At 40.6% G+C, this 24502-nt stretch overlaps 1 protein-coding gene across 8 annotated transcripts in view; it reads right to left on the bottom strand.

The window, feature by feature from the left end:
* Positions 1-19128: 19128 nt before the first annotated feature.
* AKAP11 (A-kinase anchoring protein 11) overlaps positions 19129-24502 on the bottom strand; it is a 48908-nt gene continuing 43534 nt past the window's right edge. For all 8 annotated transcript variants that reach the window (XM_054823539.1, XM_054823588.1, XM_054823548.1 and 5 more), the window contains one exon: positions 19129-23571. In XM_054823539.1, coding sequence (XP_054679514.1) covers positions 23425-23571 — 147 coding nt within the window. In that variant the 3' untranslated portion in view covers positions 19129-23424. The remainder of the gene's footprint in view (positions 23572-24502) is intronic.

Here is a 24502-nt window from a genome sequence, read left to right as displayed (position 1 = left end):
AGACTGCTGCAGCGTGGGTCCCCCACGGGGTCACAAGTCCTGCCAGCAAACCTGCTCTGGCACGGGCTTCCCACGGGGTCGCAGCCTCCTTCAGGCATCCCCCTGTTCCACCATGGACCTCCATGGGCTGCAGGGGAACAGCCTGCCTCACCATGGTCTTCTCCAAGGGCTGCAGGGGAATATCTGCTCCAGTGCCTGGAGCACCTCCTGCCCCTCCTTCTTCAGTGACCTGGGTGTCTGCAGAGTTGTTCCTCTCACATATTCTCACCCCTCTCTCTGGCTGCAATTGCTCCTGGTGTTGTGCAGGTGTTTTCCCCCTCCTTAACTCTGTTATCCTAGAGGTTCCACCACCGTCACTGATGATCTCGGCCTTGGCCAGCAGTGGGTCCGTCTTGGAGCTGGCTGGCATTGGATCTGTTGGACATGGGGGAAGCTTCTAGCAGCTGCTCACAGAACCCACCCCTGTAGCCCCCCCCCCCGCTACCAAAACCTTGCCACACAAACCCAATACACCATTTTACTCATGAGAAAACTGAGGCAGAGTGAACTTAGCAAGTCCCGTACATTTGCCTGGTAGACAGTGTCAAAGCTGGGTCTACGTGTGCGATCTGCAATACAAGGGGGCAGAAAGATTGCAGAGGCACAGCTGCTCAAAAATTAAATTAAACAAACCAATAAACAACTCATGTTGTGTACAAACACAGACTTAAGAAATTATGGGCCCTGTGGCAGCATCTGAAGAAAGTGCCCAGCTGAACATCAGCCCAGAGGGTTCCAACATCGTGCTTTGACAACTTGGAAACAATGAAAAAAACCTCCTAAATTACTCTTAAAGTATTGCCAGTATTTGTGGTTTAATGGTAGAGCCTAAGCATACTTGGTTTATTTTCTTAAAGCCCCAGTCCCTAGAATCAGATTATTACCTGATAATTTCACCTACTTTCATATCAAAGTCCTTGTAATCGCAGGGGGAGAAAAAGCACGAGGGAATAGAGGAAGGAGAAAGCATGTGAGTATAAAGGAAGAAAATAAAAGTAGCGCAGAAGGAATTAATTTGGAAGCCTTATGATTTTTAAGCAAATGTCTTGATTTGCTGGAGGCTGACTCAGGTTTTGAGCACATGGGGCTGTTGCTTGTCACTAATAATTTGGTTCTTCCAGTCCTGAGGATTCTGTGGGCCCCAGCCCTCTGCCAGGCCTCCAAAGATGAAGATGTGCACCTGAGAAACATGTTCTTCCATATTAGCCTACTTTTCTTTAAAATTAACATCCATGGATAATCCACAAGATTAATTTCACTGATACCAGTTTGGATGCTGTTTACCCAGAACGATTCCTTTGCTGACCTACGGTCTCTTCTTGCATGTCGGCGCAAATTGCTACAGACATGTCTCATGCACTGAATGAACTGGTACATCGAGGATGGAAAGCTTCCAGATTTCCTGCCACAAGTGACCACATACCGCTACGGCCTTGGGGTGGTGGGTACGTGGCATTTGCCAAATTTCTGCCCTCCCTCGCCGCTTGCTTTCAATATGAGTAAGTCTGACTGATACTGTGACTAGGTTGGTAGGTAGAGTGAGATGAGGTGGGCAGCTAGGGAAGGAACAGACATACCTAGAAATTGAGTGTGAGGTGGCTGACATTCACACGTGTCAAAGAAACTTTGCGCATCACACCTTCTGGATGCAGCATTACGTTCCCCTAAACTGCTAGTGCCTGTCTATAGCTGTTTTGGCACAGAGGTGTCCTGGCATGGGCAGGATGTGTCACAACATGAGAAGAGTGACAGTGTGTTTAATGGTTACCTAAGCAATCTGTTCTTCCATCCATCTGGTTTACTGATAGCTGCCTCCAGGTGCACGGAAAGATACAGAACTATAAATCCCTGGTTTGCCATTCAAAGCCTCAAGGAAAATAATAACCTAGCACTCTGTCCTGCAGACTTTGTCACTTTATGCTCCAAATGGACATCAGTGTCCCAAATGGGCTATCCGTCTTGAGAACTATGTTTTATTGGCAGCTCCCTCTGATACACAAGGGCTAAAAATATCTGCTTGAAAGTTTTCTGAAAAAAGTTAAAAAGTCTGTCTGTCTGGTGGCTTGGTTTCTTGCTCTGCTAACACTCCACTAACTCTGTAACTTTTTATTTGCTCTGTTACTGGGAGCCTATATTAGTCAAAAGGTGCCATTCCTCTCTGGAAAGTTCCCTTCCCTCTCCAGCAACCGACAGCCTTCCACCTTCATGGGAGGAGACCCCAGCCCAGCTCTGTGAGAGCACCGGGCCAGCACTAAATGCTGCCTGTTTAGTTCAAACCAGTCTCTAAGCATGCTCTGCTATGGCAAATCAGGTTCTTTTCAATTATATTTGCTAGATGAATTTTCAAGCTGGTGATGGGAGCGGCCACAGGGCCACGAGAACCAATTCCAGTATAAGAGAGGGTGCAGGGAGGCCAGGGTGAGTCTGGCAGGGAGGGCGGCGGTGTGCCAGGAGCAAACACTGACCATGAAACCCCAGCTCTAGAGGTTCCCCAGGTTAAACCAGCACACTCCATCTGCATGTACCAGCTGTGCAAGTCCTTGAGGGTCTCAGATCTCTTCACAGGCACGCTACCAGAGTCAACAATGCAACTGGTTTGCCAAGGCTTGTGAATATATTTGCTCCCTACGGAAGACCAACACAGGACAAAACAAAGGCCTCCCTGTCCATTTGCTTCTCTCAGGGTTCCCACACTGCATTGCAACCATCTCTGATGTCCTCATAGTCTCCTGGGGTGCATGAGGTCCTGATAAAGTAGCTCACTGGCTTTCCTCTGGGTCGTGCAATTGTCTTTTCTTCCTTCTGCATCTGTTGCCCTTGGTGCCAGGTGCCCCCATAGCCACATGCAATCAATCTTCTTTTTGGACTGAGAACATCTTTCTCTCTTTTTCTCCCTTTCCTATGCCTCAGCCAGCCTTTTGCTCCAGCTGCTGCCTGGGAACTGCTCTCACATGCTGTGGGCAGGGATACCTCAACCCCTTCCTCCCACCCCACTTCTTGTCCTGGCAGTCTCAGCCTTTTTCTGTGACCCACATCCCTTCAGCTGAGCCATCAGGTCATGCCTGCTGTGCTGATGTTACCCGTAGGTAAGTGAATGGCCTTTTCTGCATCTCATCCAAGTGCTTTTTAATTATCTTCTGTGGGACTGAGCACTAGGGAAGATCCCAGGTTTTTTAAAAAAATCATTCCTATACATGATTCATTTTGCCTGTGTCAGAGTTTACTTCTTTCTTCTTTGCAGGTGGGTAAATGTGCATTTGCTTTTCAGTCTGGCACTGTAGGCTCACCCTTTCTCACAGTATTTATCAGCAAGCGAATGGGATGGCTGCCTACAATCAGGAACCACTGATGTCAGTGGCAGGAAAGAGTGAGGATAATGGTTTTCAATGACAAACCAAGTTTAACTGCTGTTACTGAAACACAATGATCATAGTGAAGCATACGTCATTCCCCCAGAAGCATATGGATAATCTGCAGGTCAGAACTATGTCACTTCTCTAAACACCATCCTTAGTATAGGGTTGTCTAAAATGTTCCTGAATATTTTTTTTCTTACTGGCAAGAGTATTTCCAGCATAGTGGCTGATTAATCTCTAAAATATTCTGAGGAACAGAGAACCAAATGGGATATTCCTTCAAAATCCAAATGTTGTGTAAGGGCTGTGATAGAAAAAAACTGCTGCACATGATACTAAAGAAATCTTTCCTCCTGACCATTTCTCTGCATTACTGTATCTCCAGGTACATCTCTGCTAGTTCTGTCAGCCCAAAGACAAGAGGCACCGCACAATTCGTCTCTGCACAGATTAACTCTTCCATCCCACAACAGCACTGCTTCTTCCATACTGTCTGTTAGGAACAGTCCCTTGGCCATGCCATCCTCCAGTGCCTGGCAGTATGTGCTAACCGGTACAGGGGTTGCTAGTAAAGTGATATTTTTAAGCTTTTTCTTTTGATTTCCAATTTACCAACAGCTAGTGATGAAAACAAAGCTTAAGAACTAGTGTAAAGCTCCACACAAAAGAGGTGGATCTTTCCCTGTGTGTTTTTGATTTTCTTTTACTTCAGTAACTAACTGCATGTGGGAAGCACAAGCAATATTTTTTTTTTAATAGCATTATTATTACATTCATTAAAGGTGTGAAACTCAAAGACAAAATTTTATCATTCCCAAGCACACACTGAGGAAGGAGGGCAAACGCATCGAGGCTTAGTTGATACGATAGACATTTATGAATCTTCCCTTGGATTCCTTGAGTGAAAAAAATATTATATATATTTAAAGGCTTCAGTGTGATTTTCAGCTGTTGCTGTGTGTGCTATGTGAGATGCCAGCGCAAGGCCTAGAGCTGACTGCAGACTATAGCAAGAAGAGTGGTATTTGGCTACTGTAATTATTTGCAGAGGTTAAAATCTATGCAGTATTTTGTGGACCCTATAATACTTTGGGTAACTTTCTGTCAAATGAATCTTGAAAGAAGCTGAATATCATTAAAACCTAAGAAATTAATGGAAAAGATAATAAGAAATAAGGGAAAACAGTTTTGAAATGCTGTAGCCCAAATCTCTCTTCTACATCCACACTAACTACAAAAGCTCCATTGCAGGGATAGGAAAGAAGAATCTCTCCCTTCAACTTCCTTCAGAGAAAACAAAAGCACTGGCCAGCTTGACTGTCAACTGTGTGGAAAAGCAAGACATTCTGCTTGCTTTGAGAGGGGGGGGGAAGAAAGAAAGAAAAATATCAGCTGCAGTTCTGCAGTTCTATTTTAATTCCTCTCACCTAGTTGCGATCAATGTACCTACTTCTTCCTGTATATACAAAAATCTAAAAAATACGTCACACTGATGAAAGTATGGGAATCCATCTGCACCAAGATTTCCATGGCCCACAGCTTCCATTTAACAAGCTGAGTAACCTCTTCATCATCTTCCCGTTTAGTGAGTTTAAAAACCATGCTATATTTAGCCCTGGAATTAGCAGATGCCTGGTTACATCAGAGATTTAATTTGTTGGAGTCAAAACGCGCTAATAAATAACAGACATGCATTCCCCGTGGCTCAAGGTAACAGGGCTTGTTTGTATTTACAGAGCATCCTCATGTAGCTTAAACAGCTCGCCTGAGCAGAGAGGAGATGAGCTGCCAGCGACGGCCTGTCCTCCTGACTGAGTGCCAGGACCGACTGTGCATCGCGGGACGGAAAACGTAACAGGAGACACGGGGAGGATGTCATGTACCGCAGACAGGGCACAGGGTTTTTAGTGGTTAAGATGACAACAAATGCGCACCTCTGTCATCAAGCCCTAGTAGAAAGCCATATCCATGGAGAAATTTAGAGAAACCAAAAAGGTCCTCAAAAACAACTGAGGTTTTGTTTTTCGAATAATGATAATGTACTGAAGAAAGCCATTATCCTATTTATGGTTTGTTGTTCAGACTCCCAGCCAACAGCGTACCATACTCAGTGAATATATACATTCTAATGATATGATGGGGCAGGACACAGATGTTATGGGTTTGTCACACAGTCCTGCATGGTCTGGCTTAACCAGCGTGTAATCACCAAGCATAAGCATTTGCAACTTTTAATGACTGCCAGGGAAGTGTCTACTAACTGCTGTAACATGATTGCACATGACAACAAGAGAGAGGGAGAAATAAGAAGGAAGAGATGGAGGGAAGGGTTCTTTGGACCAGTCCAAGAAGTAGAAAAACTGAATTCAAAACAATTCAAGTTGAAACCACGTAGCAATTTGTTCTGTTATGTTAAGGCGGAAGTCCGACTAATTTGATTGACTAAAGGATGAAAGAAGAGTCTGATCTCAAATACTGTCAAAGACTATCTGCTTCTCTTCTCTAGGGATGGCCAGTCAATAGGAAACCTTAAAGATTAGCATTACATATCACTTTGCCTCTTCCCAACAGAACTGCTGAGGTGCAGATGGGTTTCCGAATCACCTTTCTCATCCTCCTTTGCTCATAGACAATGTTTTCCAAGATTTTAAAAATTTTAGCATTTTAAACATTGGTGCCCTACCCCTCACGCCCACCTAACACGTGACATCCTGAGCAATGCTTTTAAAGGTGATAACTATTTGCAGTTCCCCTTGACTTTGATTGCAGACTCCTTTAAATTCTTGTCTCTAGTCAGTCCTCCAAATTTTTGACAGACTTAAAATTAGAGGCCACTGTTATCAGTAGAGTTTTTCATGAATAGTCCAGGACTATACAACATAACAAATTAGATGAATATTTGGAAGAGTATTGGTGAATTGTTGATACAGCACAAGTAGGGATTTGCTTGTATTTGGGGCTGGATTTCCAAACAGCATTGAGTTTTGCAACATTTCAATGTTAGACTCCCACCTCTTTTGTACAATTTTGTGTCTTAAGAGGTAAATGAAGGAAAGCCAGGTGCCTGAACTGGGAACTGAGGTCCAGATGGGCGTCTGTCCTGCAGGTGCGCCCTGGGGACAGCCTCTGAGGGTTGTATGAAACAGCGCTGGAGAGCAAGCCAACTCTCCAGCACTGTGGTTGATTGGAGCTCAGCGCTCAAGCTCACTTCCCAGCTCCTTTTTATTTGGAAATGTAGACATACCCTTAGAATGCTTCCACTGTCTGTGGAAATGGACAAGTATATCCCAGAAGCCAATGAAAACTTTGTGAAAGTTACTTTGTCTTCTTTTGGAGATGCCTCTGTCCCTCCATTGGGTAGAGTGGGAGCCAAGGCAATTTGGTGACTAAATCCCCTTAAATCTAGTCATTTATGAAAGGAACAAACTGAGATTCCTGTGGGATTTTTTTTTTTTTCAGAAATATTTGAAGAGCCATCACATATTTATGAAGATGTTAAAAAGTCAATAACTTTTAAAGCACTTTAGAACATATTAGCTTACTTGAATTTTCAACCAGAAATACATTATTTGTTTTCATTATTATCCAGCTCTAATCAGGAAAACAAATATTTTGTGTGACTTTGATGACCAAACACATATTGTGAGCAGGCAAAATGAACAGTTTTTCACCAATCTATAAGCAGAAATGTCTTTATGCAAACAGCTTCAATAGCATTTATGAACACAGCTGACCAAAAAGAGGAATTTCTGTCTAGTGAGAAAAATGGATATGTCCAAATCTCTTCACTCTTCCAAATAGGGGAAGAAGCATGAAAACTATAGTTTAGCGAAGCTACACCTCAGGCAACCATCCAGGCTATCAGGTCAGATCATACCTCCATGCTGTATGACAGCCACAGATATTAATGATGATGCATCTCAGAGAGAAGACAAATAGTAGTATGTCATGAACTTTGAATGGCAACTGGAAAGCTCTGCCCTTTGAAAACAATGGGGCTCTATGACTCATAAAGGATCCCTTTAGCATCTCAGAGGACATGTATTAACATTAATACTAAATTAATAATTCTTTTTTTCCATTTGGGTTCTGACAAGCAACTTACCAAGCAGCCTGGGTCCTCCAAACTTGAGGCAACAAATGTTACATGTTGATGGAAACGTTTCAGAAAAAAAAGGAAAAAAAAAAAAAAAACCCAAACATTTTCCTGTGGTAAATTTTGATTTTTATGAGAACCACATTTTCCATTTCTAAGATAGAATTTCCAAGCAACTCTTAACTATGGATAACAAACATATCCATAATCATCAGGAATCATTGGTTAGCAAATGGAAAGAAATCTCAGGTTCAAAACAATGTGGGTTTGCAACCTTTTGTGGTTTCATCATAGGTATCATGATAACTAGCCTTTTTTCCCCCCCTAGCACCCAACAGCATGAATTCACTCACTGTCTCAAAATCTTATAAAGAAGAAAAAAATGTGAGCCCTGAATACTCAACCACCAGCAAGCAAATAAATCAACACAAAACACATTCTTTGTACGTCTCTCAGTTTTGACTGGTTGGGGTCCTGACTCATGAGTGTCGAAAGTCTGGGGTTGCCAGAACTGCTTTTGTTTGTCACTAATAATCATTCATCCCGTGGAACATGTGGTTTACTGTCTCATGCCAGGCCTCCGATGCTAGGGGCTGAGGTTCCTTGGTGAGACAGCCTCTCCCAGCTCCAAGACATGTTCTTCCGCATTATCGGAATTTTTTTATTTTTTTTTAAGCATCAAATGTAAAATAAATAGGTCTTTCCCTTGATAGACATTATGATTTTTATTTTTTTTAAGATTAAGTTTGTTAGCCACAGACGTTTTGCAATATTTCAAGACCACTGATAACTGAGCAGGATGGAAAAGAACACAAGTACACCCAGTCCGCTGTTTGTTTGGGTTTAATTACTTTCTCTGCTATGGCTAGAGACTTCCGGAATTGTCCTCTTGGTGGAAATAAAGTTAAGCTTTTTTGGAAATAAAGTTGGGCTTTTCTATCAAAATACTTAGCTGAGTCATAAGGGTTGGGGAAAAAGTAATGCAGGAGGAGCTGACAGTTGTATTGACTTGTCTGGTAACCAAAGGTACATTCTTCATAAATGCCCAGATAAGCTGCATTTTCTCTCCCTGCTAGAACAGTCCCAAGACTAGTCACTTGCTTTTCTATATTGCCTCTTGCAGGCAGATTCAGGCTGTCTATAAACACCACCTGCTCCAGAGAAGGCAATGCAGAGTCCTTCGATGGCAGCCATTCTAGGAAGAATCTTCCACAAGAAAAGACTCCAGTCTGTTTTCTGCTTGACAATAACTCTGCACTAACAAGCAAGTCCACTTCAAGCACTGACCACAATCGATGTCCATTCCCTCCTTTCAATTTCTTCCGGAAATATGATCATCTCAGAACTGGCCCCAAAAATAGCCGATAAGCTGGTCATATAGACAGAAATTTAGTGCAAATATCTTATGGGACTGAGCAGTTGAGTCAAAGGGACAGATGCCCAGAGCGGAATTCATCTCTACTAACATCTAACATCTACTATATTATCATCCAGATATAGGAAAGAATATTTTTACGAGTACATTCACTGGAACAACCTCCTCATGGACATAATAGAGTTCCCATCGCTGGAGGTTTTCAAGATGCAACTGGCCAGGGTGCTAGACAACCTCATTGAAGCTCCATTTTCCATGAAAGGTTGGGCCAGAGGATCTTTAGAGGTCCCTTCCAACCTGGGCTATTCTATGATAGGACATATCAACACATTAGCTAGTAATCCAGACTCCTTTATGGTTAAAAGAAATACAGCCCAATTCATCTGACCTATTTTCAAATGTCTACCTGAAAATGAGACGAATCATGCCCTAGAAGGAGACTTCTGTTGGCTTTTGTTTTCACTGACTGCTACAGGGAACTTTTGGCAACTGATTCCAACATATGTTGCAGTCTGCAAAGTGAATCACCCCTTACCTGCCTACACTTCTCACAAACAGCATTTCAGCTCTGATAGGACTTTACTTTTATTACATTGCAGCTTTTATGGTCAGGGTCTCAGCTATACCCCAAATCCTTGCTGCAGTTCCAAACTGGAGAGGGAGGAGCTCCAAAACCCTACTAAGTTCACCATGGAGGCCAGATCCAGGCTGCTCAAGCAATGCCTAAAGGACCAGGACTCATAGAGATCCCTTCAGAAGACAACAACAAGCTTGCTTCTTGGTAGGAACATTGTTCCCAGAAAGGATATGCCTACTGCTAGGCCTGTCTTATCTGAGGGAGGTTTAAACCACCAAGGTCTTGCACTCCAAGAGATGGTCCTCGCTGCTAAACTCTATAGAAAAATTCAAGTTTAAAGTTTTAACCAAGCCTCATCTGCTTGCTGCAAAATATCCTATGGATATCACGGAATGAGCAATAGAAATGAGAGCAGCAATCTGACTATAGCCTCATAAACTGGCATCTTCCCTAAACATAGTGAATGTCTTGGCCTCTCCTCTAGGCCTGCTTACACTATTTTACACTTTCAATTTAAGCTGCTTTGGAGAAAACAATGAACAGTTGTAATAGGGCTGCCAAAAGGCATTCTCTAGCCCACTTCTGAAAATAAGACTTATATGCTTTGGAAAATGTGTTTCCCTGTTCCTCTTAGCAAAAAGGTCTTGGCCTGACTATTCACCTGGCTGGAGCTTTACTGTTGTCTGCCATACTAAAAATGAATGAAGAGGAGATATTATAAGAAAACAAAAATATTCAGTAGCAGAACAGGTGTTTCAGCCTCTCAGTTCTCCAGAAGTTCACTGCAGAAGTTTTCAGTGGAGGTGCCTGTCTGAACTGGACTCATGGCAGATCCTCAGCCTGTCCATCAATGGTCTCAAGCTGCCTTCATACCCAAGAACAAAAGAACAGACAGAGATAGCCAGTGGTGTGCCTTGGGCTGGGATATGCCTGTTTTCCTTTAATGGGATGATAATGCCATCTTCAGCATGAAGCAGTGTGTGCTACTATATTGTCAAATCCTGATGTTTACACACAAGCTAAGGGCATTGTTCTGCACGTTTCTGGAAAGTAAAAGTGAAGTGCTGCAAAATTAGCCTCTAGCAGAAGAAACAGATTCTGTCTACATAAACACACTGCTTTGAAATTCTGCTAGTAATTTTTCAGTCTCATAAAATAAATCTAATGACATCTCTGTATGTTTATTCCTGACTCTGAAGCTCAAAAAAGCCAATAATCCAGTAAGGACTCCTAGCTATTTATTTTCCTCTGGATTCTTACCCATTAGTGTACCAAAGTAGCCATTTTCCAAACAGGCATTCATTTTGACAAATGCATTTTACTGACCCCTTTTACAGAGGCCAGATATTGGAGGACAAGTAGAAATTTCTGTAGAAAATTACCTCACTGTTAAGTAGTAAGGACACTGGATGTCTCCATCTCAGCCATCCATAAGTCATCTTGATTTGTCAGATGCATTGGCTTTTAAAAAAGCTCAAGATAAGAACAGCCACTGGAATAACAAGCCTTGTCAGCTTCATTCTGTTATTGCCTGTTGCTAAGAACAAAGGTGTCATCTTTCCATAGTATTCTTGTACTTCCAAAAAATCTTCCTTTGTTTACATAATGCCAGTCTTAAAAGATTTTCCAATAACTAAGAATGATCTCACAGTTTAAATAATTGCTAATTAGAAATCTGTACCAAAATTTTCAGCATCCTATTTTGGCATTGAAATACGTAGACTGTGACCGTCTACACAAATGCATCTCTCCAAGTAACCCAAAAGCTCTGTGAAACTCTGAACTCGAGAACTCTGTTTATCTTCCTGCTCTGTCTAAAAAATCCTGCCAAAAGCTGGAAGTGGTGATGCTGCATGCATTCTCCAAAGAGCTAAAAACTGTGGACTACCAAGCTTCCAGCTGTAGAGTCTATACCCTAGAGTTAGATATGCAGAAGTGTATTTATAGCATGCACACATCTTAAGCTGGGCTTAAACCTGGGTATTTGCACATTCATAGCAATTCAGGCATTCAGCTAACTCATTGGCTTATAGCCAATTTGAAGAACAAGCAGGCAGGCATAAGGGAGACGATGCCAAATTTGATGACATAAATAAGCATGCTCATCTTTGAAAATCCATTACTACTATTGGGTTTTACTAGGCCTGTAGTTTTAACTGAAAACCGCTATCTGGACTTTTATTTCTGGTTCTGCAAACCGTGAGGTTTTCTTCTTCAGTTGTACGCTGGCTGGAGGTGTGCACGTACAAGTTAGAAGATCCATACCTTTCTCTGAAGATTCGTTATCATGCACTCACAACAAAGGTGCCTGGTTTCGTTTTTGCAATACAACTCTGACACGTTATATTGCCTATTTTTTTTTGCTGTCACTTAGACTTCCCCTGTTCCAACACCTCTTTGTCGTTCCAGTAATCTCCGCCTTTTCACCGACCCATATCCCCGCAATTCGGCAATCGAGCCATATTGGGTGCGCCACTGGTGCTTGTGGGTAACCTCATCCACCTCTCGGCCAACTGCTCTTCTTATCCTCTTGCAACACTAATCAAATGGGAAAATCCCCTTTGCGGAACCCCACGTCTGTCATCTTCACAGCTGGGTAAATGCGCATTTTCTTTTAAATCTAGGATTGAAATCACAACCTTAATCATAACATTTGTAATAATTTCCTGTAATCTGGAATTGCTGCTCTTAGTGTGGTGAGGAGAAAGGTGATGGGGTTTTAAAGTAAAGCAAGGATTTTAAAAGTAAACTCAGTTGTGAGCCAGGTTTTACTGTAATTTCTAGAGTAAAGCAATTAAAAGGAGATGCAGAAGAATGTAAAGAACTAAAAATGGGTCAATATTTAGAGGATAAACGGTCCCTGAACATTACTTATGGGACATTGCTGATGCAGAGTCTGTCCGATGTTGTTTTGGTATGAAATATTTTCTTCAAGGTCAAGTGAGGGTGGGAGGCAGGTGGAAAACATGGAAGATCACTTAAGGTTGCCGAAAATAAAGATGCATCTATCTCACAGATACAGTTCATGTGTAAGGATTTGATAGAAAAGGTTTGCTTCTTAAGATGTCAAAAAGCACAACTTTACCTTAGACTTCCAGAGTTCATCCTTAATGTAAGAGACATTTGAAACTTCCTATCTACTAAGATATTGTAACTCCAAAGAAAAAAATCTGAGTATAGACAATCTCCTTACAGCATTTTAAAGTCTTAATTTTGTGTCATTCTTCTCCTTACACGGTTGTTGGAATTGTCAGTGATTAGTGAAAGGATTAAAGCTGAGCAGAAGAACTGGTATAAAACCATGCCCAAGCTAGAGAGGTACAGCAAAATGGAGTAATATAAAACAATAAAACCTGGACCGGATGTACTCACTCATCACTAGACACGTTACATGATTAATCACTTGTCCTCATTGTAACAGCGAAGCCAGGAAATCCACAAACCTCAGTATGTATGTAATAGTGCATTTCTAGCTAACAAATTACAGCTATCAAGCTACAGAAAGAAGCATGCACTACATTTACTATAATTTAACATACTGGCCTTCCCTGAAAACCTGGCAAAGTTTGCTGCCATGCATTCCCATAGCATCAAAAACTATATATTTCAATGACGGTAAAAATTCGAGCGTTTAGCATTTACATGAGATTCAGCCAGAAAGACCCAAGATGGCTCAGGGCAATTTGTATAAAGCAGTTCATCGTGAAGGTGCTTACGATGGTCCAGCTAGGCCAACACGTCCATCACTAACCATAAAAACAGAGCAAACGTTATAAACAGGTTGTGGTGGCGTTACCTGGAGCCAAAGCACAAGCCTGGCTGCATTTCATGTCAAACCACTGCCGTTTGGAAAGTATGGCTGACATCCGATTGCGGGCCGCCCCGTGAGGTTCACCAAACCACCAGCAGTAGAGTGGTTATGCTGCTTTCTTCAAAACATTTTTGTGGCTTTCTTGAGAACACAGTATTTGTCAGGTGAGTAGCACAGCTAGGATGGTTTTATCTCCTTGTTGCCATTAACTGTGCTTCAGTACTGTTCCAAGGACCCCCATTCTGCTCAGCTGTATATACAGTGTATGAAGAATCATTCTCTGGAGGGGCTGCGGGCAGCAGAATAAACGTTAAGGCTAACAAGGAGCATTTTCAGTCTGAGCTCCCATACACCAAGCAGGAAATAGCACCCAGTCATTTATATAACTCTACTTACAGTATTTTTTTGTTCCTTTCAAACATAACTTAAAGAATATTTTTACCTTTTAAGATGCAATTTTGTGGCAATCCCTAACCAATACTTCCTCAACGGGAGAGGACTGACATTCTGAAATAGTTACTTCAGGTCTTCTCAAGAGGTGGCTAATTAGCTTTGAATTAGCTGTGTGCACCTCAATTAATCCATGACCAGCTCCTAACATGCTTGTTAACATCCATCTGCCACACATCATCCTCTGCTCCTGATCTGTTTCCCTGGAGCCTCATCAATCAAGTTCAGCTTGGCAGAAGACTCCTCCTTCTCATGGAGAAGGAAGGGAGACAATTCCCACCAGCTCCCTGGCAAAGGGCAGTGTCAGTCAGCTTCACAAAATGAGAAACAAAGTGTAAGACAGGAGACCTACCCAAAAGACCTTCCAGAATCCCCGTATCAGAGAAGCGTAGAGAATTCCCGTATTCCAGCCAAGCACAGTGTTATATACTTCATGCACCTTATTGCACTTTTTACTGCTCTGGCTTTTATGCTAATGTCATGCCCTTAGTATACAAAGCGGGGGTAACATCATATGGAACTTCAGATCCTTGCATTTCTCGTGTTACCTCTGGGAACTCCTAGACTTTCTGGCTACGTAGCCATGGGTTTGGTACTACCTTGAAGGTAAGTCATCATCTAGAGCAGATGATTTCATCCTTACAACTCACCACAAAAGTCAGGTTCTTGCCTTACAATGTGATCAGCTTCCAAATTATGAGGGCTTTTCTACATGCAACCAGTCTGGGACAGTCTCTGAATGATGTCTGGATTTGTCTGAAGAGGCATACAATTTTCAAGCTTTATTAAAGGAAAGAATCTGAAACTGTAAAATATTTGTTTGATTGTATTTGGAAACATAAGAAAAATGCTAGCTATTGTGGGATTTGGCAAATAGAAGGAGTATTCTTCATTTTGAAAGTCCAAAACTCTTCTGAAGAGCCCAAGATTATTGCTCCACTTTACAGAGGGGGACATACAAGGGCCCTTGAAGGGCACAGTTTGCCTCAGATCAAAGCAAGGCATCAGCAGAGGTAGGTAGCGAACCCAGACTCACAGGCAAACTGAAAATAAAGTCCTTCAAGTCTCATTCATCTTGTCTGTCTCTCCTCTGACACAGTAGGGTAGGCTGATTTTTATCAGCCACCTGATTGAATCTTGTTCGGTCACAGTTCACGGCACACATTTTAATAGAAAGGTAGAGGCTAAGCGGTGCAGGGCTGGCTGTTTGCCTTCTCCTGGCTGCTACGCTCTTGTCCAGACTGACTCTTCCCCAAAGGAGCTTTCACCTTCTTTGAGGGTATGAGACCATCTTCAGGGCTGGAGAAGTATCTGGAGTACAGGACCTGAGGTTGGGAGACCCTTTAGGAGCAGCAGAGAGCAGCATCGAAGCCAAGTCAGAGAAGCAAAAGGCAGAGAAATTCTAGGTCCCGGAGTACCATGTGGGGTCAGTGCAATTGATAACCCCTGCTGAAAAGTGGGGTTGGACTGAGAAGGTGAACTGGAGAAAAAGTCCCACCCAGCAAGGACATCACAACCAAGAAGAAAGAAAATCTTTGCAACCTTTACTCTTCTCCACATCCCAAGACTGTACAAACTGCAACTGTAAAAACAGATGTTGAATTTATGACATGTGTGTTTGAACATTGGACTTGCAAACAGAGGACAGTTGGTAGGAAATTTATTTATGTTCAAATTAAGTGAGCTGCCAGGGTCAAGACTGTGTTATGGCCACAGTTCATTCTCTTTCTTTTTCTCCTTGTTAATTAGATATAATTACATGAGCTTTAGCTTCAGTGCACTTCCAGTCTAATTATCAAAAAAAGGTTCACATTTTAAGAAAGAAAATGAAGAATGAACGATGGTAACAACCAACCTTCTCATTGCTGACGTATATTCAGATTAATGGTTATTTCCCTAATTAATCTAAACCACTCATCCAATGTAATTTAGATGACTGCAGTAAAGATGACTGCTTTACGTACTTAAATTTTCTCTTAACAGTTGTGGCAAGCTAATACGCAGAAAAAATAAAGTAAGTCAAATTTTAAACACACAAACTACAAGCTCGGCATACACCATAAGCAGTAGCATTCCAACACTTGAAGAAGGAAAAAATCTCACAAAATAATTTTAAACAGAAATTACCATTACCCCTTCTCTGAAACCATGTCTGTAAGAGCCTCTCTAAAGCACTTTGATCATACTGATGAGGGCCCTCCAGACTCCCTGGGGAATTTCCAACACCCACCTCTTTATTTTCTCAGGCAGTCACAGGAAAAGAGGTTTTGTTGAAGATGCCAGCATTTACTAGGCTCATCAAGATGTCCCAGGCTTAACTCTTTCATAACTCTGACCACCCTGATGATACTATCTTCAGGTTGTAGTTTACGGCTTTAAATTAGGACGTAAGCCAAGTCCCAAACCACCTAAGCTAACAGGATGAAAAATGTATCATCTCTTGCTGCAGAAATATTAGCTAAACATCTCTCAGTCCTGCAGCAGTTAGCTTGGAACCTCTCTTATGCCCAGTGTGTTTTAACTCCAATAGATTTAACTGTGAACTCTAACTCCTCTCTGACACATACTGCATAACATACTGTAAAGAGTTCTGTTCAACAGCACAGCTGAATATTGCCATTTCTCTTGACAGAATTTCTCTAAACAACTACATTCTGACGAGCTGCTTTCACAGTTTGCTTTCCATAGAGTTATGTTCTAGTTTCCTGAAGAAACATTATGCATCTTCTCTCAATCTGCGACTTTCAGTGTGAGAAAATGGTCCTTTGTTGTATTTCTGTCATTTTTGTAGCAACATGAATAGTATGTCTGATTTTGCGTGGTTAATCAATCCAGCTGCAACATCTGCTCAGAGCACAATATTACGGGGCAATAATTATGAAAGCACGTTCTTCTTGGAAAAAGACAGACTGACAATTGTGTCCACTGTTTGTTATTAAAGGTTACTATCTATCTAAACTGAGATCTGATGTGAGTGGGTGAGAGGACTGGGATTTTGCCAGCTTTCAAAAGGAATGAGTTTTGCTCTGTCTGTGTCTGGAAACTGCTGTGATGCAGCACACTGAATATACATCCGCATGAATAACGTAGTATGTTATAGTTATATTATACTTCAGTATCAGCTTCAAAGTTACTTTCAGATCAGCATAAAATCTAAGGGTTTTGCAAGCAGTAAGTTGGGTTCCAAACCAAAGCAACCACAGATTACTTTCCTACAGGAGTGAAAAACGCAGCCAAAAGCAAGTTTAGCTCTTCTTCGCTGCTTGATGATTTCTGGTAGGCAAGCCTTATTCCATAGCCTCCCAGCTAAGAAGGCTCCCCTTGCTGGTTTTTAACCACTTCCGCCAGCCAAGAATGAGAAGGCCAGAAGTCACATCAGGACAACAGAGTAGGGTCAAGAAAGAAGCAGAAGATGACAGCCATACTACAAGACTGGACAAGGGTCAGAAAAAAGTAGAAACCAGCAACAGCCACAAGGAAAGTGTAGGAGGAGAGTTGGAAGTTATACAAGGTGAAGACTGTACACAATAAGTGGGCTACTGGGGCAGATGGCAGAAAAATACCACATTTATCACACCATTTCTTGTCTCGATATTCGTCTAATTCTTGGCCAAAGCACTGGAACTTCAGGAAACCAAGTCAAGTGACCTGTACAGGTGTTCTCTTTTGCCTATTGTTAATTAAAAACAAAACCCAAAGAAAACACCCAAATACATACACACAAAGCTCCTTCACAGTCCTAGAAGCAGCAGCAACTTTTGGAGGAATGAAGGCAAGACAGACTACATATCTTCACTACATAAAGGCCCCAATTTCAGTCTTCACAATTCCTGTGGAAAGGTGTTGTGTGGTCACAGACTAGATAGCCAGTACCTTGACCACAGACATGGTCTCATGCTTGTCATGGTTAGTTCCCTTGCCCCAGGCAGTCACACGCTTTGTGGTTTGCCTTAACAGCAGGGGAAGAGACAGCATTTGATTAATATGGTGCTCAATAACCAGTAAGGTTAGTGCTCTGGGTACATTTCTTAGGCTTTGGCATGACTCACTTTCCGTAGCCACCTTCCAACCAGAGGCTCGGAGCAGTAACCAGCATGGAATTCAGTCACACCAGAAACTCAGGCTACGGAGCGAGAGGAAGGTCCGAGCAACGGCAGCAAGAGACAGAGTAGCACACGTGTTAAGCAAAGACTACGGAATAGCTGGAGACTTAACTTTCAATTTAATACACCAAGGTTAAACAAAGTGCATGGATACTGTTCTGTGGTTGAATAAAGCCAGCCAGAACCAGACTGCTGAAAGAAAGAAAAATAGAGTCCAGGCAGGAAGAAAAAAAGCTCAGACTAATCTTCCACATGAATATCCTCCTCTTTCCCTTCACAAAAATCTCTTTTTTTGTTCCCAAACTTGCCACCCATCTTTTTTGGCTGTACAATATTTTAAGAATAATTTAAATGTTTACTTGGTTCAGTTAATGTATATTTTCTGCATGATTGAACGTGAAGCCTTACCCAAATCGAAAAAAAAAAAAAAAAGATCTTTGAAACAGATACGGTAATGAAACAAAAGAATGCTCCTTTTGGAAATAATCTCATAAATACTATAGAAACCTCCTTCAAACAACCATTGCAAAAATAAAGATTCAAGTAGAGTTGTGCGTGTTTACTGGTTTAAAAGTAACTTCAGCAAAAATTTCCTAATGCTTGAAATGAAACCCAGCTGAGATTAGTAGATTCATAACACATACATCAAAAAACATTAAGACAGGCAACAGCAGTACTTCTAAACCTTACAAACCGTATCTGTGCACATCTCTGCTCAGCGCTACTATTTTGGGGTACTCGACGGTAGGCTGTTTGGTAGATTTCACAAGATACCGAAACACTTGAGGATTTTGAATAAGCCTATGAAACTTCATGTTTCATACAGCATTTTCATTAGTAATGTATTTTTGCATTTGTCCGGAAGACTCTAAAGCTGGCTTTTACACCAATTCCCCAAACACTGTACAATGTGCCAAAGACCAACCTCAGTGCACACAGAAATATCAAGCCAACCTCCCTCTAACCTAGCTTCGAGGTAAGATGAGATTGACGTAGACTGGTTATTACATCCTACTCGTGTTGAGATATCTGAGTGAATTTCTTGCCCAGTCTCTCCTCACAGAATCCATGCAACACTTTACTTCACATAACCACAACTATGGGTTTACCTTTCAACCCAAAGACGGTAAAACAGTGTTCTCACATTCTTCCTGGACACCAATTTAATTCTGTATGAAGTATGCCATCTACTGATGCACTATTTACTATACCATTCTTCAAGCGCCTTCACACAACCACTGACCAAGACCAATCTTAGTTGTGTTAGCTGAAAAGAAAAATAATAGTCTATGAATTTACAAGAAATGACAGTGCTCTCGAAGCCAGTGAAATGTGTTTTATTTTAAGCCACTGCTAAAACAAGGACAAATTTAGTGCAACCTGGAGTTCATAATCTGAAAACTGAGTATAGTTAAATTACTAAAATGGCAAAACTCGTCACCATTATACAGTACAAGACCTTCATATTCATTGAGTACAGTTACATAAACATTTATAGTTATTCAAACTGCTTTTGGTATACAATTGCATCACTAACTGGGCTGTGAATTACTGTAACACTGCACAAATAAGCAGCAGTTCCAGCAAATTATAATAAATTTTAGTATTAAATATTATTCAGACATTACAACAGAACAAAGGCCCTCTAAAACTACAACTCCAGCTATACAACAGGAATGTACAAAGATGGTACAAAATAAAGTGACTACAGTGGCTGGGCTCTGTACTTGCCTCTTCAGAGCTCAAGTACAGTAAATGCTCGACAGTAGTGGCTCTTGCAGAAAAGCCAAAATTCTTACACTAAAATTATTCCTGAACCTTGTATTTTAATTTGCAAATCAACTGTGTAAAACTAGGGGGTTTTTGCGCTGCTGACAGTGTTTATTACTTACTGTGTTCCCATCTCCAACAACATGTGGCTCTTCATAGAAAAGGTCCCAAAGTTACATTAGAAAATGTAACATTTAAAATCTGATACCATTTTTGAGAGACCTAATTAGTCTCGGAATGTGGGTTGCTAGGTTTTTGGGTTTTGTATGTTTTTTAAAAAGCTGACACAATCTTTTAAAACTCAAGAACAAAGATACTACACAAATTGCAATCAAGTACATCGTCTTAGCTACTTTTTTCCCATCCTTATTTTGAGTCAGCAAATCCTCTTTAATTTTAGCATATGGGTTTGAGTTTTGTTTGGTTTTTATTTTAAGGCTTTATGTATACTTCTGTATTATTTATGCACCCCGTTCTGAATGTTTAAATGTGTTTTAAATGTGGCCGCTTTTAATTGTTAATTTATAGAGGGACTATTTTCAAAGTGCTTTTTCTACAGAATCTTACAAAACATCCAAACACTTCCATTTTTTCAGAACACCAAATGTATTTATGAAATGTTTAAGACAGGGTGTCTTCTGGAACAACGCTACCATTGTATATATTTTCCTCAACTTAAAAATTAAATTACCAAGTCAGGTTTCCCATACAGAAAAAAAATGCAAGATGAAACAAACTACCATATTATGCTTGTTTATAAAGCAGAGTTATCTGGTTTAAATGGACCAAAATGTGGCTTTTCATGTTTTTACAGTTTTCATTTACACTTCTGTATTTGTGGTCAGGAGTTTTAAATAAACTCAGTAACAGCATAATTTAAGACTCACATTACCAAAGAACAGCTTTCTCACTAATATGGCAGACAGCACCAGTTAGATATAGTCAGAGTAAGGTATCCCAAAGATTATTAAAATTATTAAATTATAGTAATTTTGCCAGGCTAGTTTAATGCTATCCCAATTTTGATACCCAAGGAGAAAAGTCAAGTCATCCAGAACAAATTTAAAACAATTGGTGTAGAAAATTACGGGGATTTAAGTAAAAATTGAGTACAACCTTTTTTTTCTCATGTAAATTTGGACCCTATGCTACTGTCCTCAGAGGCTAATAAATCAATTTCTTCCTTAATATAACACCAATCAATAGTTACATAATGTATTTGATCCAGTCTGAAAACAAGATTCCATTTATAAAAATCATTCTTAGTGCAACTATTGTCTACTTAACTTTTTGAATAGTTGTAAGCTATGAGAATCGCACAATCTTCTGCCTTTCTCCAGGAAAGTAATTAAAAAGGAAAAAAAACCCAACCTTCAATTTTATAAAATTCAACATACTGAATAAATCAGTTAAAAACTGGCTGTTCCTGTAGTGGTGTTTTGTTGTTGGGTTTGGGGTTTTTTTTCCAGATGTACAGCTTTGTACATTTACAATGCCTTCAATATCTTTCTCAATTTGGTTTTGGACTTGTACAGAGACATTCTACTAGTACTACTGTATCCACACGTCCTGAAATTCCACTTGGTGAGAATGCAAGGGTCCAAAACCCAGAGCAAAGTTTAGTCCTGAGGCACTGTTTTTAGTAATTTATTTTCTTCACATTTCAATTTTATAGGTAAATTTGTATAAGTACATTATCACTGTGTTAAAGGGAAGATGTTACAGCCAGGGAATTGTTTCAAGTTTTTGTCTGAAACAACACTGAAAGACAACCTTAAAAAAACATGGAAGAAAGGAGTATGGGGGGTTGGGGAGGAAAAAAAAAAAAGAGATCTAGACAACTTTTGTACAACTCTTCAAAAATATGTGTTACTAGCCCCATCTTCCAAATACAAGAATTAAGATAATTTCACACACACCTCTTTGGGCTCTAGAGAAAAATGATTCCTGACGCTTGGCATTATATTACCTATAACAAGACAAAAGACTTCGTAATGGTTTTTGGTCTTTTTGTCACATGACATAGATCTTTCAATCAGTGAAATGATATACAAAGTGAGGTAATAAACTATAAGCATAACGTAATTTTAAGTTATGGTAAAAATTTACATTACAACTTCATATTGGTGAGATCTCATTCACATACAGATACATATACATATCTATGTGTGTATGCACAAGTGTGAACATACATGTGCATATACAAAAATGTTAAAAATCTGTAACTTGGTGAGAAGGGTGAACTTTGTGAGATCCAAGGCAGAAATCCAGATGACAAATGAGGACTAAACCAAACTAGGTCTCTGTAAAAAAAGACCAGTGGAATGACCTCCTGAAACACAAAAGACATTGCAAGGAGAGTGCTCTTGAGTTTACCAGTGGGACACCTCATGGTAGGTAGGGTAGGGGAAATCAGAATTGTACACATTCCAATAAAATTAATGAATAGCTTTAGAAACTTTATCTCTCCTTGTTTGGGATCAGAAACTTCCCACCATATCAACAGTATATTTTTCCTCTGAAAAAGCTATTAAGATTCTTTTGTCCATCCAAAATAAGTTAAGACTCCATGATTCTCTTGCAAGTGATATGAGTTTTGAGGTGGCAACCTTGTAATTACCAGCACATGCCTTTTTCTCTCAAAGGATGTATAAAAAAACAACACCCAAAACCCCAGTGTATAGGTCCGAATTTCCCTTCAGACAGAAAGGCAAGTCAGCAGCACTGGTGAGAAACCTGATTAGACTGCTAAGACGACTTGATTAAAAGTGCCTTTAAAAAAATTCAGTGAAGGTAGTTAAGAAAAATGAAAAATCAATTTGCAAGAAATTTCTCCTTTATGTTTTAATTAGCTTTCTTTGCTAAACGCTTCAGTGCTCACTGAGTAACAAAATTCTCTTTATTACTGAAAAGAAAATTCAAATATAGAGGCTAAGAAATAAAGAATTAGACTAGTCAAAAAGATGACCAAAATCCTCAGAGGAAGAAGTTTCTATCTGCTACTTTTAACACATGTATGTGAGAGGCTAACATACAAGTTCTTCGACACAGAATTAATGTCACAGAAGTATCTGCATACAAAAAACTTCAGTAAGAAATTTAGCAATTTAAACTTCACTGGAAAGCTTCAGGAATCCTTGCTGAAGAAGTATGTATGAAATTATGCTCAGCTACCCACTCTGTTCTACCACCAGAAGTTACCAGCTCTATAGCAGTCAATAAAAGGGAACATGTATTTGCATCTCAACAATTTGAGAGCAGACTCTCACATCTTCACATAAAGTTAACTTGATAAAGGTGGCTATGAAGCCAGACTGTATTAAGGGGCTGCTTGCACAAGTCACAATTTTCTTCCTGGCAATGGTGCCCTTGGGCATGTAACACCTGGCCAATATTGGCAATTTTTTTCCATTGTCTGCAGCAAGGTATTCCAGAACAGATTTTTGCAGAACATCAGCGCTCTTAGTCCCACTGTGAATACAGCACACATACAAGTGGGAAAAAGAGCTATCCTCGCACAGCAGGGATCCTGAATATCACACCTGAGACTCTCTCCTCTGAACTATCATCATAGACAAGGGATTTTTTTCATAAATATTTCCATGGTCTGAACACAGCAGTAAATACAAGTTATGCATGGGTGGACAATACCGATTATGGACTGAATAAACATACCATGTGCACAGTATCACAAAGCACAGCACAGCTATTTTGACTTTCACCTCAAAGTCTTTTAAATGGCAATTACTTGAACATTCATTAGTTGAGTTTTACTTTACATATCTCTGTTCTTCCTATCTCCTTTCAAAAGGGGAATGAAGTGAAGAGTGTTGCATCTTTGGATTTTTCAGACATTTTCCAGAAGCCAACCAACCAAAGACTTATTCAGAGCTTGCTCTCCATCAGATGCCTTCTCTATCATTTCACAATATTTCAGCACCGCTTGCAAGAGATCTCCAACTTTCCAATCTCTTTCTCGCAGTCTTCTGGAAAGCTAAAGGGGAGACAGGGGAACACAAAAAAAAAATATTTTGACCAGCACATCCTGATTAACAGTTACAGAAGTTATTCTTGAAACATTAGCTCATAAGAGATCAGTTGTAATGAGTTAATCGTTATTCCCACATCTATAAAAACAAAAACTTCCGCAAGAATCCGGCACTTTTCTTTAGGGCAGTTTTCACAAAATTTTCTTCTGGAGGGAGCGACATCTTCAAATGATGTGGTGCCACAGGTATGAGGGCTGTGGTTCATCAAGACTGCAGAAAACAGGAAATTCTGAACACAAGATTAAGGCATTTGCCACCCCTCCCATGCCAATAATGCACATATAAAAAGACAAAACTCAGTCTTAATAAAAGGATGTGGATTTTCCTTGCACAACATATAGTGTGGTTTGGGTGGCACAGATGCTACCCTCAATGAAAACAGTGTCTTCAGAGTTGGGAAATTATAACATCTTGAGGAAGAGGAAAAGGTGAGGGTTAAGTTAAACTACCACTTGGGAGCACAGATCAGTGTAGCTGAAAACATTTTTTTTTTTTTGCGCAGGAGTCCAAGCAAAAATCTTCCTCTGCTTATTATGAGGAAAGGCCAAGAGAGCTGAGTCTGTTTAGCCTGGAGAAGAGAAGACTGAGAGGGGATCTCACCAATACTTAGAAATAACTAAAGGGTGGATGTCTAGAAGAAGGGGCTAGACTCTTTTCAGTGGTGCCCAGTGACAGGACAAGGGGCAACGGGCACAAACTGGAACACAGGAAGTTCCATCTGAATATGAGAAAAAACTTCTCCATTCTGAGGGTGACCGAGCACTGACACAGGCTGCCCAGAGAGGTTGTGCAGTCTCCTTCTCTGGAGATATTCAAAACCTACCTGGATGCGACCCTGTGCAATCTGCTGTAGGTGATCCTGCTCTAGGAGAGGGG

This window comes from Grus americana, chromosome 1 (assembly GCF_028858705.1).
Source record: "Grus americana isolate bGruAme1 chromosome 1, bGruAme1.mat, whole genome shotgun sequence".
NCBI lineage: Eukaryota > Metazoa > Chordata > Aves > Gruiformes > Gruidae > Grus > Grus americana.
This window is presented reverse-complemented; position numbering and strand designations above follow the sequence as displayed.